The following is a 17,907-nucleotide window of genomic DNA, read 5'->3' as shown; positions in this document are numbered from 1 at the left end:
GACGAGAGACACAAAGACGTGTTTTAGTGATATTAATCTTTCAATAGAAGTTGATGATCGTCTGACAAGAGCCAGTAGTGCTTTTGAAAGCCTCCAGGCGCCTCGAGGACTGATGTTGAATGCAAAATGAAAATGTTAATCTACCACCGGTGGAAAATAGAATGCATGCACTGGATGTGGCAAAATATGTAGGTCGATTCTGGGGGGGGGGGGGGGGGGGCTCCGCCACTAAAAATAATGCATTCGTCATTAATCTTCATACTCGAAGACTAGTCTTATTATTATTATCTTATTTAAATTATTACTATTACAATTATGGTTTCTACTTACATTTATATTTAAGTTGAAGGCATTGTATATTTCTCAATAAAAATTTTATTCAGTTTTGTTTTTCAACAAGAACTTTGTTCAGGTTTTTATTCCAGTCCTACATTATAAATCTAATATACATACTTCTTCTAGCTGGAGCCAAAAACCACCTATAAGGATAACCGCTAATCTCATTTAAAATCTTCTTTCAATGCTTATTATAAATCACTGCACCTGTCTGTCTGGTACAAATCTTGTACATCTTCTCGGATCAAGTTGACACTTTGCACAATTATTCATTGTCGACGACGGAACAATCAAAACCAGTAAAATAAAATTGACCAATCAGCTAATTAAGTAGTGGTAATTTATTAATTTATTATTATTTCTTTTTTTTTAGAAAAGGAGACAGTTCTTAATCTTGCAATATTGAGAGATACGCACTAGTTCTACAAGTCTTTTCCTTACATAAGCTTAGTTTTCTTTAAAGTATCATTTTTATTTTTTATGTTTTTAAAATTGTATATATAGATATTAATATAGCGCATGCTTATAGTTTCTGACTAAATCTGTCACGTAAAATGCTATTACATTTTGAAAACATTCTTACACTACATATTCAGGTCCGAAGAACCTAAAATAAACCATAGAATTTAACTTATAACACAACAGTTAACACGGGTGAAAGAGAACGGCAGCAGTGTGCCAAAAGAGGGGAAAGTTTTGAATAGAACATGTACTAGTAACTATTGCAATGTCGACCTTAAGTTTATAAGTTTGCACATTTACCATCTCCTGAAGAATAAATGCTTTGATTATAGCATTTAATTAATGTAGTTTTGATTAATGTTCAGCTCCACTATGATTCCTTATTAATATTCGGACTCGAAGACAAGCCTTATTAACTCTTTCTTTCCTAATTAACGATATCATCGTTGATTTGACCACATTCAATTAATTTAATGTTTGGTTTAATAAACAGCATGCATTCTCCTATAATTCTATACCAAAAGTAACGTTTTCTGATTACAAATAAAAATATTATTGAAGTTTAATCGTAACAGGGTAGATTGTACAAATGTGAAAAATGAACAATTCTGTCAGAACGTAGGAAAATAATTACGGAGGTAAAGAGTTAAGCTAAACTATGACTCGAACATGAACACGTGACAGGTAGATATCACCTTCACCTTCACTTAGCCTTAAGTCTGTTAAACCGTTTGGGCACCACACATGATCAGCCGACCGTCTTTCTCCATTCCTCTGTCTTTGACTTTGAATAGAATAACTTTCAATGACAAGGCCTGTACAATCTTTGATGCTGTCTTCCCATCGCATAAGAAACGTTAAGGCTTAGGATTAAGCCTGGTGTTGTTTAAACTAAGTTTACAAAAAGGACCAATAACATATTTAATGGAAAGAGACAAGCACATATCAAACAAAATTTACAATTATTGATTGAATCATTAATAGTCAGAAATAAAAATAGAGGCCCATTGTATTCGAATTGATCGACAAAAAAAATGAGAAATGGACGAGCTCTCATCCAAATCACAAGAAAAATGACGCTTACTATAAGCTATCCCGACAAGACCAACGTCTAATCTTTCGACTCAGGACCGGACACAACAGAATGCGACAACACATGCACCGGAAGCTCAAAATTGGAACCAGTGAAATCTGCCCATGTGGAGTATCACCAGAGAATGCCGACTACGTCCTCCAAAACTGCTCTCTTTACCAAGAGGCCCGTATAAGACATTGGCCCCAAATCACCCCAATAGAAAGAAAACTATATGGAGAGCTCCCTGATTTAGAAACCACTGCGCAGTTCATCTCATGTATTGGTCTAGTCATATGAACACTCCAACATAACAATGAGAACGATGAAGAAGAAGAAGAAGAAGATCGACAAGAATTCAATTTATGACCACATAAGATCAAACAAAATGGTCTAAACTTAACTTTAACCATTCTTAACTTTATCTACGTTTCGTTGTCAGCTGGGAATATACTTTATACTTCGGCAAATAACTAACAAATGTACTTTAGAAAAGTAGCCGACACAAACAATGACAGCAAAATGTGCTTTTATTTGACGTGGAATACACTGAAATAATTGACTCGTCGCAGCCATAACACAGATATTAAAATTATAGATTTTTGTTTTATTCTTAATTGAACACTATAAGCTAAATTACAATCTCTTGTATTTGTCTTCAATTTAAAAACAAAGTTCTACAAAATAACTGTCAAAATACGCATCCAAAATATAATGAAGCCATTTTCTATAAAAAAAATATATTAAAAAAATAGCAGTAAAATTTCACTCGCGCCAGTGGCGCCATCAAATGTGGTTTTGATTCACTTCAAATATTTTGCTTTTCTCCTGACAATAAAACTAGCACTAATGCTGACGATAAAGTTGAATTCTCATTGGAGTTTATTTGACCGGATGTTCATTCCAATGAACAAAATCAAATTTATTGCCGTTTGCCTGGACCGGAAGGAGTTAATGAATTCACGAGCGAACGAGGTTTCGATAATTTTTTTGCTGGAAAAAGATGGAAGAGGCTAAGACAGTAAATACATTGGTTTGATTGCTGCTGGAAACACTTTGTGAAAGTTAATGTCGGTAACATGTCGTAAACTTACTTCCGGTAATTAGACTTTTGTGGCGGGAAGAATTGCAGACGATATCAATAGAATACTGCTCAACCGTTGGCTAAAAATACTGAGTAAATTATGGGATAGCTGGTGGACTTTTGGGAATAGAGAGCATTCGGATAACTATTCTGGTGAAATTCGTAGTACCATCGCAGGGGTTCTCATTTTTGTAGGTCCCTTAAGGTTATGCACGACCCTTTCAAACTCAAGCTGATATTGAAGAATTTGGGTTGTCCAGTTTCTTTGTGTAGACATTTCACATTAAGCACCTCTGTTGGCAATATCACAGTAATAATAAGAGCACGTCTTTATTAACCTTGAGAAATGGGGTCTTCAGTCCATAAAACAAGCAATAGCAAAAGAAATAGAGGTTCTTATTAAACTTTCAATCATCCCAATAATAAGCAACGTTCGAGGTTAGCGTTGGCTGCCTAAAAGGGAGAATGTAACTAGAAAAAAACAACGTCTTTTCGAAAGCAAAGCTTATAATAAACGTAGCTTTATCAATTATTTAGATCAGTTATGCAATAAACTTTGTAATAGGTTTACACTAACAGCAATAAATCTTTGCGATTAGAAATATTTTTACCAATGGACCTCTTTCACCGATCGTAAACAAACAACATTGAGCTACGAGATTCTCTATCTCTTCTATACAAATTACTAATTTTAATCAGCAATAGCTATCACGTGACAGTTTTTTTTCGTTGTTTTATCAATATTATCATGTGACCATTCATTTTGGTGAATGAGGTCCATTGTATTTTGCTCAGCGCAATTTCATGCTTTTAGCTTTCTCAATACGTTATGAAGACATATTACACTGAAGAACCATGTTGAGAACACTATTCTTTGACAGTGCAGACGAGGAAGGCGTGAGTTCTTTGTAGAGTTGCCCTGTCTCCATGCAGAGCCAACTCACCATGCATACCAGATAGTTCACTCAATGGGCCATTGTTTGAATGTAGTATCGCACATTCCTATAGCAGATGGTCAATCGTTTCTTTGTCCAGTTGACAGTGTCGATAACACAAGTCGAAGTTCACATTGATCCTATCACTTGTTTGGACAAGGTGGGAAAGGGGTGGGTGAAGAAAGAAGGAGGTTTCTGTGTGAATGTTAACGTAAACACTATTTTAATGCAATTATTAAAAATAAAAGTTGAACGACCTGAATTCAAACTCGAGGAATCAAGCGTCTTAAAGCTTCCCACAATCACTTATAGAACTAGCAATCACTGATGTAAAAAAAAAAGTTCCACTTTCAGACCTTGTGGTCTATAGGGCAGATGAGATAAAGGTCCTCTGTTTCTTTGGCCAACGGTTAACGAGGGTGTCATGTGGCCAGCACAACGACCAAAAGCCTTTACTTTCCCCAACTAGTGTCAGGTACCCATCAGAGCTGGGTGAACTCAGAGGCGCCCAAGGATTTCGAAATTAAAAATCCCAGTCGTCACATGGATTTGATCCCCGGTCCCTAGTTCGGATGCCAAGCGCCTTACCGCCCAGCCACCGCGCCTCCCAATCACTGATGTATTTAGCGATTTTGAGCACAATCACTTATGGAACTTGCGATTATGAACACAATCACTGTTGTAACTAGCATTTTTTTTAGCACAATCACTGATGGAACTAAAATTGATAGAGCATAATCGCTTATTGAACACAATTACAAAAATTTACCTTTGACAGATCAGTCAATTAGAGTTGACGAATGTGATACTACCGCAAATATTTTGTTATGAAACTTATATACATCATACTTAGTCCTGAATCTTTACTGTGTAATTCACAAAACTGAATTAATTTAAATATCTGAAACCTTTTAATTATGACGTATTGTGGAAACTTCATTCCTAATACTTTTCAACTAATCTATTCTGGAATCAGTGGCGTAGTTAGGGTGGTCTAAATTCAAAAGTCCACTAGGCCACCACACTTGAACATTAAATAGTACGCCACTGCCATGTAATCTTGCTATTCACGTGGAGTCAAAAATACTAGACCGCATTGATCCAGATGATGTTATAGATGCTTTGGTTGCACAGAAAGCACAGCGTGAGGCGATATGAATTGAGATATATCACTTGTGCATTATCTCGCCAATAAACAACGGTATCATTGTTAAAAAGTCTTAATGACTATTTTTTTTTTAAATTTACTTATATACTGTACCAATTGGAATTTAGACGTCTATACTAAATACATTATCTAATGTCATGATGTCGAATGTCAAAATACAGGGTTCCCTAAAAAAGGTGAAGCCCCCCGGGCCTCCAAATACATAGCTACGCCAGTGTTTGGAATGATTCATAATAAGCTAAACTGCTAGTGACAACCTAACATCATTCCACGCATCTAACGGGGTACCCCATCTGCAAACTTTGAGATTCCGTCTCGCTGACGGCTAATGGAATACAATGTCAAGGAGCAAGGAACTTTACAATTAATGAACGTCGGCCGTGACCAAGATGGCGACCTGGCTCGTCAAAGGGACGTAAATATGGAAGTGTGCGAAGACAGCCGTGACACTGGTAGTCTCCCCTTGAATTTTTTTTTTAAAGACAGTGAGGAGAAAGCTAATTGTCTTTCTTTGCTCCGAGTTTGATAAGTCTGCGCTACAGGACAATAGAGCAAAATTAGTAAAGAAAACAAGAAAAGTATAAACAAGGTTACAAAGACAGTTTGTGTGGAAACTTATACACAAAATCGACACCCGAAGTGATCCAACCAGGCAGGTAAAATGGCAGGTTTCAATATTTTCAGAAAAAAATATCAGAATGAAATTCTATCAAAGGCAAATGATGGAGAAGAATGGAGAAAGAAGGTTGACAGATCTTGTGTGGTGCCCCAACGGTCCAGCAGACCAAGGGATAGTTGAAGGTAAATGTAGAGTTAACTGTGAACCTAGACTAACTGTCTTATAATTATTATCTACTTGATCAAATACTTTTGTAAGGGTCAATCTCTTATTCAAAGCCTCAACAAATACGAAATTTCCGTTACAAAATATTCCTTTAATTATGCGTTTTGGGCTTGCCCCCACTGCATTGCAGTTCACGCGATAATATGAAAAAGTACTTATTAATTGTTGTTTTAAATTATGTACCACTTTTATGCTTACTAAATAGATTTTTTCTCTTTAAAAATTGTCAATTTTTTGTAAATGTAGTACTTATTATGACAGAACTTACTTAACTTAACAATACAATTGTAAAAAAAAATGTTTTTGACAAAAAATCTAAAACTGTTTGCATAGATGTTTTAGAAATATTGTATGTATTACTGTCCCTTACTTAAAGCCTCCCGTGTTTGTTAATATTAATAATGAATAGTTGTAAAAATGGTGCATTTTTATGAAAAAAAAAACTACTTGCATACTTGATTTTAAAAATTAGATTTTTCGCTTTCAGAAAATAAAAATGTACCGGTTGCATCAGAACTTTGAATGTTGTAAAATATTATGATGTCGGATTTTTACTACCTTTTCTAGTTTACGAGATCTATACTGGACGGACGGACGGACAGACAAATCACACAAAACTAATAACGTCTTTTCCCTTTTCGGGAGCCGCTAAAAATACTTTTTTAAAGAGACAGCCCCTCCATATAAAACTTATAGAGTGATTGTTAGAGTTTAATAAATTAATGATTTAGGTTCGCTGTAAGTATTTGAACCCATTATGTTCGCTGTAGGCTGCAAGTATTTAGTCCCATTAGTGTCACTGTAAGTATTAAGTCCCATTAGGTTTGCTGTAAGTATTAAGTCCCATTAGGTTTGCTATAAGTATTAAGTCCCATTAGGTTCACTGTAAGTATTCAGTCCCATTAGTGTCACTGTAAGTATTAAGTCCCATTAGGTTTGCTGTAAGTATTAAGTCCCATTAGGTTTGCTGTAAGTATTTAGTCCCATTAGGTTCACTGTAAGTATTTAGTCCCATTAGTGTCACTGTAAGTATTAAGTCCCATTAGGTTTGCTGTAAGTATTAAGTCCCATTAGGTTTGCTGTAAGTATTTAGTCCCATTAGGTTCACTGTAAGTAATTATTCCCATTAGGTTCACTGTAAGTATTTAATCCCATTAGGTTCGCTGTAAGTATTTCATTCCATTGAGTTCACTGAAAGAGATTATTTCAAGTGTTTTCCTGTATGTAATTTATTTTATTAAATGTCCTTTAAGTATCTTATCTCATAAGGTTTGTTAAAGGTTTTTCTCCCCACTAATTTACGCGGTAGCTGAGCGGTAAAGCGCTTGACTTTCGAACGGGGGTCCGGGGTTCAAATCCTGGTGAAGACTGGGCTTTTTAATTTCGGGATCTACGGGCGCCTCTGAGTCCACCCAGCTCTAATGGGTACCTGACATTAGTGTGGAAAATGTAAAGGCGATTGGTCGTTGTGCTGGCCACATGACACCCTCGTTAACCGTAGGCCACAGAATCAGATGATCTTTACATCATCTGCCCTATAGACCACAAGGTCTGAAAGGGGGACTTTACTTTTTTAATTTACTTTGTTGTTGAGTTTCTAAGTCATCTCAGCTCATATTTTTTTCTGCTTTCGGATGAGGTTATTCCTAGGTATCTGTGTACTAAATACTTTAGTTATTACAAGCTCAAATCAGGTCAAACTTTACAAAAACAACAACACTTAAATACCTTGTGTAATGAAGTATTAAGTGTTTTTACAGATAGGGGTAAGGGCTCATAGATATCAGAGTTATGAACAACACAAAAATTGTGAAAGATAACACCTAAAACAAAAAGAATGCACTCCACTTATTTAAATAACGTAAATTAAACAAGGTCAAAGGTGAAACTGCACATTGAAGTAAGTTCAACCATTTTATTGTAAGCTTTAAGTCTCATAACTACAGGAATTGTTTCAATTCAAAATTTGATACATGATGTTCTTAAGTTAAACCAAGTATTAGTATTATTATGAAATGCTTAATTCAATCACGTGTTTGAGTGTTCGTAGGTCAACAGAATCAGACCCCTATTCTTATCTTCTTATCTTATATATTACAGACGTCACTGCAAAAAAGAAGATAATTACGTCCTATTGAATCTGTTTTTCCTCGTTCCATATGCAAGGACAAATTTGTACAAGTGCTCCTTTCTACCTAGTGCTATTAGAGCATGGAATGGATTGCCTGAGCTAGCCAAAAAAAAACCCCAGTGACTTGGCAGAATTTAAGTCATTAGTTAATATGCATGACTGAATGCATGACGCGTAGGGCGTAATCATCTTCGTTTTTGAAGTAACGTCTGTATTATATAAGATAAGATAACCGAGTTATTAGAATTGTACTTTATTCATTTTAAACAGACTTATTAATTATGTAGTCAATCATAGACCTATCTATTAAATCATATAAATCATCTAAATAGGAAACACGCAAACCAAAAATAGTTTTCCAAATACATCGTCATTGTATACTAACATATCTGACATTACATTTGTAAGGAAAGAATCGGGTTAGTGAAACCGAGTAACTAAAAATATTTACTTGGTTTAAAATAACAACAAGAGCAGAGTTTGAAACTAAGAACTAAGGATAGGACGAATATACCTTTTCTTAAATTCTTCTGTTAAGGCCGAAGTACTCTTTGACATTTCATGTTTATTAAAAAGGACACCCCCCCCCCCAAATAGTTGACAGTATCAAACATCTTAAACTAAATGTATAAACCTAAACTACAGTACAATATAAAGAGACAAAATAAAATTATAAAACTTTGAAAAAAATACTTAACCATTAACCTCAACTTCGTGTTACATTGGTTAATATTTTCTTTCATTTTAGAAATTAAACTAAAGAAATTGAATTTCATACTCGTGATCTATTGTGATCCACTCAACTTTATAGGTTCTCGAGGAAAGGGAATGTGAAGAAAACCGTTTACAAAATTGATGAACCCGGGCTTTGAATAGTCCCAGAGTCAACCCCCAACTCTAACGGAAACCTCTTATTGTCTTATACGTTCGGGAAGTTACAACATTTGGTGGCGGTGCTGGCCCTTGTGTTTCTTAGGCCATAGAAACTTTACATAATCTACCCCCAGAGATGGCAAGGTCTGAAAGGCGTACCTTGTTAGGGGCACTGTTTACAGGACCAACCTGAGGACAGCGACATCGGATATTTCACAGGACACATAAACTAGCTGTATTCAAACTCTATAATTACAGCATGATATGTTTTTTTTTAATCCTCCTCCAGACAGTGATTTCCGGAGAATATAAATAGATAAAATGATTTAAGTGATTGCTTTAAGAAGTAGCCGCTGCGCATATTACAATATATGGTGAAAGTATTTGTTAATTATATGTATATGAAATCATATATGTCCCAAAAAAGAGAAATGGGTGAATTGTCAGCAACAGTAACTAATTAGCAGACTGACTGACACTTCATGACAAGACTTTTATTGTTGATACATTTCACTCCCTTAGGACTCAGAATTATCGCTATATCTGGACGCACCTTCCTTTCAATGTCTGAATTTGATTGCCATGTTTTCCTTATTTAAGCTTACTATTTACGTAAAAACTGAAAATCATTTGGAAAATAGAAAATACAGGCTCATGATATCCAATGTTAAAATCCCATAGAGTGATTGAGTTATTCAAAAATACAGACACATGTTTTATAAGCTTAAGATCAAGTAGCTATAATACATAAAACATTGGAACAAAAAATTGCAAATCGAAAGACAAAACCTAATGAAATACTCAGAAAGACAGAAAGATACAAGCACTTTTCTTATTCCATAAGCTAGGAAACGTTCGTACAAGAGTTCCTTCTTCCTTATTGCCATATGAGAATGGAATGGGTTGCCTGAACCAGCAGAGGAAAACCAACGACTTAGCAGAGTTTAAGTTACTGATTAACATAGATGTATTGAAGTAACGTTTGTAATACATAACATATTTATAAGGGCCCTGGTATTATTCACTATTCATTAATTCTCCCTCTTACCTGGACGAAAAACCAACAACGAACATTTAACCTATTTCTTAACTTTGGTGTAGGACAAATGTTTTCATCATCGAAACCGCAGAGGTTAAATTAACCATAAACAATTCTTTATTTTCTATTTCGACCCAATATGTTTTTGAGAGACGACATAATACAATATTTAGACTTTCTTTTTTTATAGCTAAAAAACCTGTAAGCTTCAGATTGTAGGGAAAATTTTAATTCTACACATTTACTTTTTTTTTGCAACCATGTAGATCTAGACAAGAAATCTTTTGCATCTGAAGTACATTTTTTTTACGACTATCTTTTGATAAAATCAAAGTCTGCAATTTATAATCAACGATTTGAACAAGAAGGACATATATTGTAGATATAAACCTAAAAGTCCAAACAATTCTCACAGTAAATATGAACAATATTAATGTAGATCTAAACTTTGTTTTTATAGCTCTGTTTCTGTTGGTTGGTGAGTCCGGTATTTATTTATTTTTATTATTGCCAAAAAAAGCAACATAAAGCCTATTAGATTTTTCAACAATATCTTGAAAAGCAGAAGAATTTTCAGAGATTGTAACAAGGTCTTTTCTTTATGGAGAGCTGGGTATTATTATTACGTTATTATGGAGCATCCCGATTAGATTTGGCTGCGTAGAGGAATAGATAGTCCTTGAAAGTTGAGAATAACATGGCTTCGAAAGAAGAAGGCGGTCAGGATTCGATCCATGAACCATCGAGTCGACAGCCTAGAGTGCCTAATAGACGTGGCGCCAATGAAACATATGTAGAGGTGGAAAAAGTGGAAGAAAGAGAACAGATACTAGAATTCAACGGCTAAAAGTAGGTGGTTGGGAAAGAGACGAATTAAATTGGATCGCTCCAATACACAACACACTGATAGTTTAGAGTTAGACTAATAGCTCGTTGCCAAGTCACAGGTCTCCATTAGAATACTGTTAACGAGCAGGGTGTCATGTGGCCAGCACAACGACAAACCGCCGTTATTTTCCCCAACTTAAAGTCAGGTACCCATTAGAGTTGGTTGGATTCAGGGGCGCCCTAAAAATCCAGAAATTCAAAATCCCAGTCTTCAATGAAATTCAGACCCTCGGTTTAGAGGACAAACGCTTAACTCCCTCACAAAGGGAAGTAAATATGGAAATATATAAGTATGGACATTAACAGGGTAGTCTCCCATAGTTTTTGAAGCATGAATTCATTTTTTATTGACAAATCGGCAAAATGCTTTTTTAAAGTTCTTAATAGAATAATCTTAATATTTAATATCTTTAAAAGGATGTAATAGATAGATAATTCGTCTATCATGGTTCGATAATGACCAATGTCGTCTTTCATGGGGGTGGGGGCTTTGCTCTGGTATTTTCTGCCTCCTCATGTAGCTTGTGAGACCTATGTGAGCCCGGAATGTTTGGCTGCACACTGGGCAGGTTATTCCAGCTGGAGCTCTTGTCATTGACCTTGCTTTTTTTCTGACGCTTTTCTTCTGCCATTGCTGTTCTCTTGTCTTCTCCAATTTGTGCGCCATTTTTTACATCGCGACGCAATGATGCTCTATCATCTCCCAGGTGACAGGGTCAATGCTGAGGGCTTTCAGAGAAGCTTTGAGGGTGTCTCTGAAGCGTTTTTTGTTTGTCCCCCTTGTAAGAGCTTCTCTTAATTAGCCATACTGGAGTCGTTTAAGGATGCGGGAGTATTCCATTCTGCAGATATGGCCTAATAATCACAACTAGGACTGCATCAGGATTGTGGACATAGAAAGCGATGGGAAGACAATATCAAGGACTTGACGGGCCTGGCAAGAGGGATATTGTAGTCATGTCAAAGGACAGATAGGAATGGAGACTAACAGTCACCTGTGCTGTCCTGCATGTATTTATGGTGAACTTAAAGATAAACTTGATTTATTTGATGTTTACTAGGTCCCAGAATAAATACATGAACTACTTTATAAAAACTTTTTTTATAAAAGTTCCCACTTCAGATCTTGCGATCTATAGGGCAGATTATGTAAAAGTCATCTGTTTCTATGGCCAACAGTTAACAAGGAAGTCAAGTGGCCAGCACAACGTCCAACCGCCTATACTTTCCCCAACAAATTCAGGTACCTATCAGAACTAAAAATCCCTGAAATTCAAAATCCCATTCTTCACCGAGATTCAAACCTGAGATCCCTCTTTTCGGAAGCCATGCGCCTTACCACTCAACCACCACGACCTACTATTACTAATTTTAATAATAATAATAAAAACAATAACAATCCTAGACTACTAAGTCAAACAGAATGTCAAGTGTTCTTACAGATAGAAACATGTCACAATGATATCTGCAATATAAGATAACACATTTACCAAGAACAACAGAAAGAAGAAGATATAGGCAAGAGGAGAGACTGTTACGTAAGCGTTCTTGTGATAACAAGGTAAGTTAAAACCTTTAGTTTCTATCACTTTGTAAGTGTACTTACTTTGTAAATTCATAGAGTCTTCTATTTTCAAATTGAATTAAGTTTATTACATGTGTTCTAGAATGCTATACATCAAATATGCTTTATTCGGACTAGGAAATATTGTTATTTGAATTATAAGATTGCTTAGTGCTATGAGCATAATAATACAATAGAGTCGCAAAACCATGTCCGCTTAGTATGGCTTTAATACACGAATGACTTACAAGCACTCGTAAACATAAGAACGACAACCGATGTAGTAACTAATTTTTATAACAGATTTTATCACACATAGTAATGACAAGTGTCCTTAGATTTTGTATCTTGAAAATAATATATGTGCAGTGGCATCATCGATCCAATATGCAACCCATTGATCCTTTAATGTAATAATATTAATTATAATTGTAGAATTAAAATTAGGCTTATAAGGTGGAGCAAACAAGAAGTGTAAAAATTTAAAAAAAAAATGGCTTTAAATTGCAAACAATAAAACTGATATCTTAAAATTGTTTCGGTTTCGACCGTGAAAGGCGATTGGTTGTCCTACGGACAAAGAAGGTAATAACTGGTTAAATGTTCATATATTGTTTTTTCATCCACGGCAAGTGGGAGAGCTAAGGATATGTCCGACAATGGATCAAGGTCCATTGTGCTTATAGTATAGATTTAATTACATGACTGATCTAAACTCAATCGATACAGATACACTTAGTATAAGCTTTTTTAAAAAATAACTTTTTATATATATATTTATATAGTGTTTTAATTTTTTAAAAATAAATCCTTTACTAAGGTGATAGTGGTCTATTGAATATTTTCATACATGGCTGAAAAATATATAAATAACAAGCTTTCTGGTATATCCTGTGTTGGTTAGCTTTTAAATTTTGGGAGCTATCTTATTTATATTTTTTTTTAGTTGGCCATAGAAAAGTTTGATTCTTCTTCTTCTTCCTTGTTCTCATTGTTATGTTGGAGTGTTCAGATGACTAGACCAATGTATGAGATGAACTGCGCAGTGGTTTCCAAATCAGGATCAGGGAGCTCTCCATATAGTTTTCTTTCTATTGGGGTGATTTGGGGCCAGTGTCTTGACATGGTAAGCATTCTCTGGTGATACTCCACATGGGCAGATTTCACTGGTTCCAATTTGGAGCTTACGATACATGTGTTGTCTCATTCTGTTGTCTCTGGTCCTGAGTCAAAAGATTAGACGTTGATCTTGTCGGGATAGCTTATAAAAGGCATCATCTTTCTTGTGATTTGGATGAGAGCTTGTCCATTTCTCATTTATTTTATTCACTATTAGTTTCTTCATTTCTTCTGGTTAGAGTGCAGAGTTTACTTGTGAGTCTGTTCTCCCACTCTTGGCAAGTGTGTCAGCCTTCTCATTTCCCTCTAGTTCTATATGAGCTGGTATCCATTGAAATGATTGAATAACATTTTTTTTTTACTGTTGTTGTTGAGCTTTATAAGTGCTGTCCGAAGTCGCTTTATATAAGAGGAATCAGAGTTTTCCAATTTTCTACAGGGTTGTTTTCGCATCGGTTAGTAAGACAATCTGACTGTTCGATTTTGTATCCTTGACATTTATCGTGAAAATCAGCCATTATATATTATACCATTTATACCATTTGCGTCTTGTAATAACTTTTCTTCCCGTTGATTGGATCAATGCTTATAAAGCTAACAAGAAATTTTTTAAAAAGTTTACTTTTTAAAACCAAAGCTTATCTGAGGGGAAATAACCGCTAACTACTACAATTTATCTGAAAATTACAGGGTTTAGCTCACTTTTTGCTATGTAAAACAAAATTTATTAATTACTACTACATGGTTGACTAACTAATTGGTTAGTTTTTTTGTTGATTAATTTTCGTTTTGTTATCCGACTATCAATAATTTTGGAAAATATCAACTTGATCCAAGCGTGGGAAGTGGGAGAAACAACGTGTGACAACGTAATAAGGGGGACTAAATCCATATATATATATATATATATATATATACAGCGCCTTTTTGTGACGGTAAGCATCGGTACGGCGTACAGGCACCTTTTTCAATGTAGAGAAAAAAAATATTGCTTTTCTTGTATTTTAACGTTTATCATTAATTTATTAATAGAGAAAGTTAGACAATCCATCGCTGAGTACCGGTATACCTTTCTCGTTTTACGTAAAAAAAAAAAGCACTGTATATATATATATATATCCACAACTCTAACTAAGTAGCTTATATTCCCCTTATTTTGAAATTAAAAAAAAATTAACCACGAACAATTGATGGACCAATTGTTTAATTTTTTGGATTGATTCATGTCTTGTCAGGGTCAATAGATAATTGTGCAAAGTTTTAGCTTGATCCTATAATGTGAGAAATAAACATGTTTAAACTTTTTAAAAGACAGACAAACTGACAGAGTGAGTAGATATACGCTTAGTAAATATAATACAACTTTTGTTATATGAGGACGATTCTAAAAAGCCATACATGTAAATGAATATAGAACCGACATTATCGATCAAGTCATAAACCTTCACTCTCCCAAGTTGTTTTTTCTGCACTTAATATAAAAGCAGTAGATCCTATAGTAACATTTGAAAACATTGTGGGTTTTTTTTTTGTTCACAGGAAGCATAGATCTAGACTTTGACATGACTTATCATTTGGACCTTCTAATCCTGCTGGTCTCAGTCTTCCACACTGGACAAGGTGGATTTCTCCTGACCGCGTCAAGCAAAACTGTGGAAATCGGTGCCACCCCTGGATTCCGATTCGAATGCAGCTACTGGGGCAACGTTGCCACTTCTGACATAGTTAACTTGACCTACATCGAGATCAATCGGGTTGACGATACCGGGAAATTTGCATCACTAATAAGACGGGATGACCAAGGCAACACCATAACCTCTAGCATCCTTGACCCCTCAGCTATTGTCACTTCAAAGATGAATACGATTGACGACTCAAATCTTATAGTCCAGTGGCCCATAGCAACGCCTGAGACTGCAGGTAAGTTCAGCTGTGACATCGGAGGCCTCGATGCCTCTGGGAACATGATCAATGAGCCATCTCCGGTTGTTATTGTTAATGCGACGAACGTCGCGACTACAGACGTCCCCACCTTGATCAGCACAGCCACAAAAGAAGCAAAGGATTTCTGCGAGCATCTAGTCAGTGAAGTATACATCAACATGACGGATAGGATAAATGGAATACAAAATGCTTCATCAAATTTCTGTGCACAAGGAAGCTGCGACACTTCAGAGCTCAAAGAAATGATCCAAAACCAGACATTGGAACTCAGATCTATGCAGACAGAGGTTCTCGAATTTCGACAAAACCAAAGCCAGTATAGCGCCTTCGTTGCGGAGATGACTGCTCAGAATTTGACTAGAGAAATGAAAGATTACTGCGGTATTTTGGTTAGCGACATTTACAACAACCTCACCGTTACGATGGATGGAATAACAACAACATTGAACAGTTCCTGCGCACAAAGCAGTTTAGAAACTATAGAACTCAAAGAAATTATCCAGAACCAGACAGCCGAACTCGGAGCTTTGCAAGCAGTGGTGAATGAGCTGCGACTAAACCAAAGCCAATATATATCATTGGCTAGGGAGCTGAATGCCCTCAAAGATAAAGTAGCCCTACTCGCTGATATCAAACTTTGGCCAGAGGGAACATATGGTCTTCTAATGCCGGAATCCGGATGTCCGGTCAACTCTCACACTTTGTGGGATTCTGGCTACCGGAAATTTCTAACTGCTTCCAATTCCCCAAGCCAAAACTATGTTGACCCACACACCCACCTAATGAAACCGACTCTGGAAACGAACAATGGCGATAACTTCATGTATCTTCATTTTTGTGTTACCGCTGCGCGATCTGAAGGGGGGCCATGGCCCCGAGGCACCTACTGCATTCATAATTTGGGCACCTGCCCTCCTGGTTTTGGCATGGGCTATGCCTACATAAGTGGTGATAAGAACCACCGCGTGTCCTTCAACAACGGAAGTGTCCCCACTTTGAACTCCGGAGCGGACTACACCCAGATCTTCTACTGCTGTCGCTCCGACGGTCCAGCGGACGTGGCTATATACCTGCCCAACACTGAACCCTTTTACCTTTACAGGTACCAAGGAACATGCCAGAGAGTTGAAAACATGAAGGTAGAGACAGAGCATGTCGTCATGGATACCAGTTTCCTGGATAGGGAGGTCATGGACTTTTATGAGAATAATTATCACCCGGATGGTCAAGTTAACAACTGGTCATTTGAACTATGTTACTATCATTAAAACATAAGCTAAGTGTTAATGCTGTTTTAATGAACCTTTAAACAATTTTATGGACAATGTTATTATGTATGTTTTATGGATTGTTTTATTTTAAAACACACTTTTGTATAGCTTATATTAACACGGAAATTTATAAAGCGTTTTATTTTCTGTTATTAAAATACTATATGATAGAGATTTGACTAAATATGTGCTATGATCATATCAAACATATTTTTAAAATTCAGCTAGACTAACCCCTTGGATTTAATACAATTGTGCTATGCAGCTACATCGACGAACTGGCTCATTTTGGCTCATTTTGGCTCATTTTGGTCAACTTTTTCACCAGTGGAAAAGAAAATCCAAACATATTTTTTTAAAACAAAATCTTTGATGTATTTAAACTAAATTCTTGTGATAAATACTTGATAGCAGGGATATCAGTTGATATCAAACATTTACATGTATGCCCTTTACCATCACTTTCCCTCCCAGACGCAAAAGTTTCAAAGTTTCGCGCTCTTTTATGGCGGTCGGGAGAATTTTTGTAAGCTCCCCTGTCTGGGATCGTCAATTTCTGAGCTTCAGAAATCCATTGTCCTGCGGGTATAAAGGGAGACAATTCATGCAAGATATAAGACAACACAAAACAAAAACTTCCATGACACGAAGTCAAAAAGGAGGCAGCACTGGTCGTTTATATATAGATGATATTATTATATTATTATATTTATATATAACGCACGAACATCTTTAATGGGCAGCATCGTCTTTATATCATCTCTGTATTAATCAAGATTTATTATATACGGGTAAGACCTTATCGATTTTTTTTTTTAAAGTTGTAATTTATATGATAATATATCACTTCTTGTCAGAGGGGGGTCGGGACCTCACCATATCACGCACATTCGTCAACAGATGTAACCTTTATTTAGTACCAATACAAACTTACAATCACATGAATGTCTAGCAGATACATATACACTGGCAGAGATGTATGAAAAAGGTTTACATTCTAAAAGGTCACACTTGGATGATAGGTTTATAGATATTTTAATTTTTCAAACATTGCTAATCAGGTTAATTTAGGTTTTCAAAAATAATACGAATTATAACTATTATGCAAACATTTTTTTTTGTCTCTTAAAAATTCAAATGAACGCCAAGCTGAGCAAAGTTTGAGAACACCTGGCGT

The 17,907-nt window shown here is 35.8% G+C and overlaps 2 protein-coding genes across 2 annotated transcripts in view; one reads left to right on the top strand and one right to left on the bottom strand.

Annotated features, from left to right (window-relative positions):
• The window catches only part of LOC129928423 (uncharacterized), a 235,472-nt gene that overhangs the window by 30,125 nt on the left and 187,440 nt on the right, over positions 1-17,907 (bottom strand). The gene's annotated exons all lie outside the window — the stretch shown is intronic.
• LOC106061435 (uncharacterized) lies at positions 14,419-16,902 on the top strand. The gene is made up of 2 exons (XM_056042713.1): positions 14,419-14,450; positions 15,055-16,902. Exon 2 carries the CDS (start codon positions 15,078-15,080, stop codon positions 16,725-16,727), a length of 1,650 nt encoding a protein of 549 aa, XP_055898688.1. The 5' UTR covers positions 14,419-14,450; positions 15,055-15,077; the 3' UTR covers positions 16,728-16,902.

Source organism: Biomphalaria glabrata, chromosome 9 (assembly GCF_947242115.1).
Source record: "Biomphalaria glabrata chromosome 9, xgBioGlab47.1, whole genome shotgun sequence".
Lineage (NCBI taxonomy): Eukaryota > Metazoa > Mollusca > Gastropoda > Planorbidae > Biomphalaria > Biomphalaria glabrata.
The sequence above is the reverse complement of the archived record's forward strand: the minus strand, read 5'-3'. Positions and strand labels throughout refer to the sequence as shown.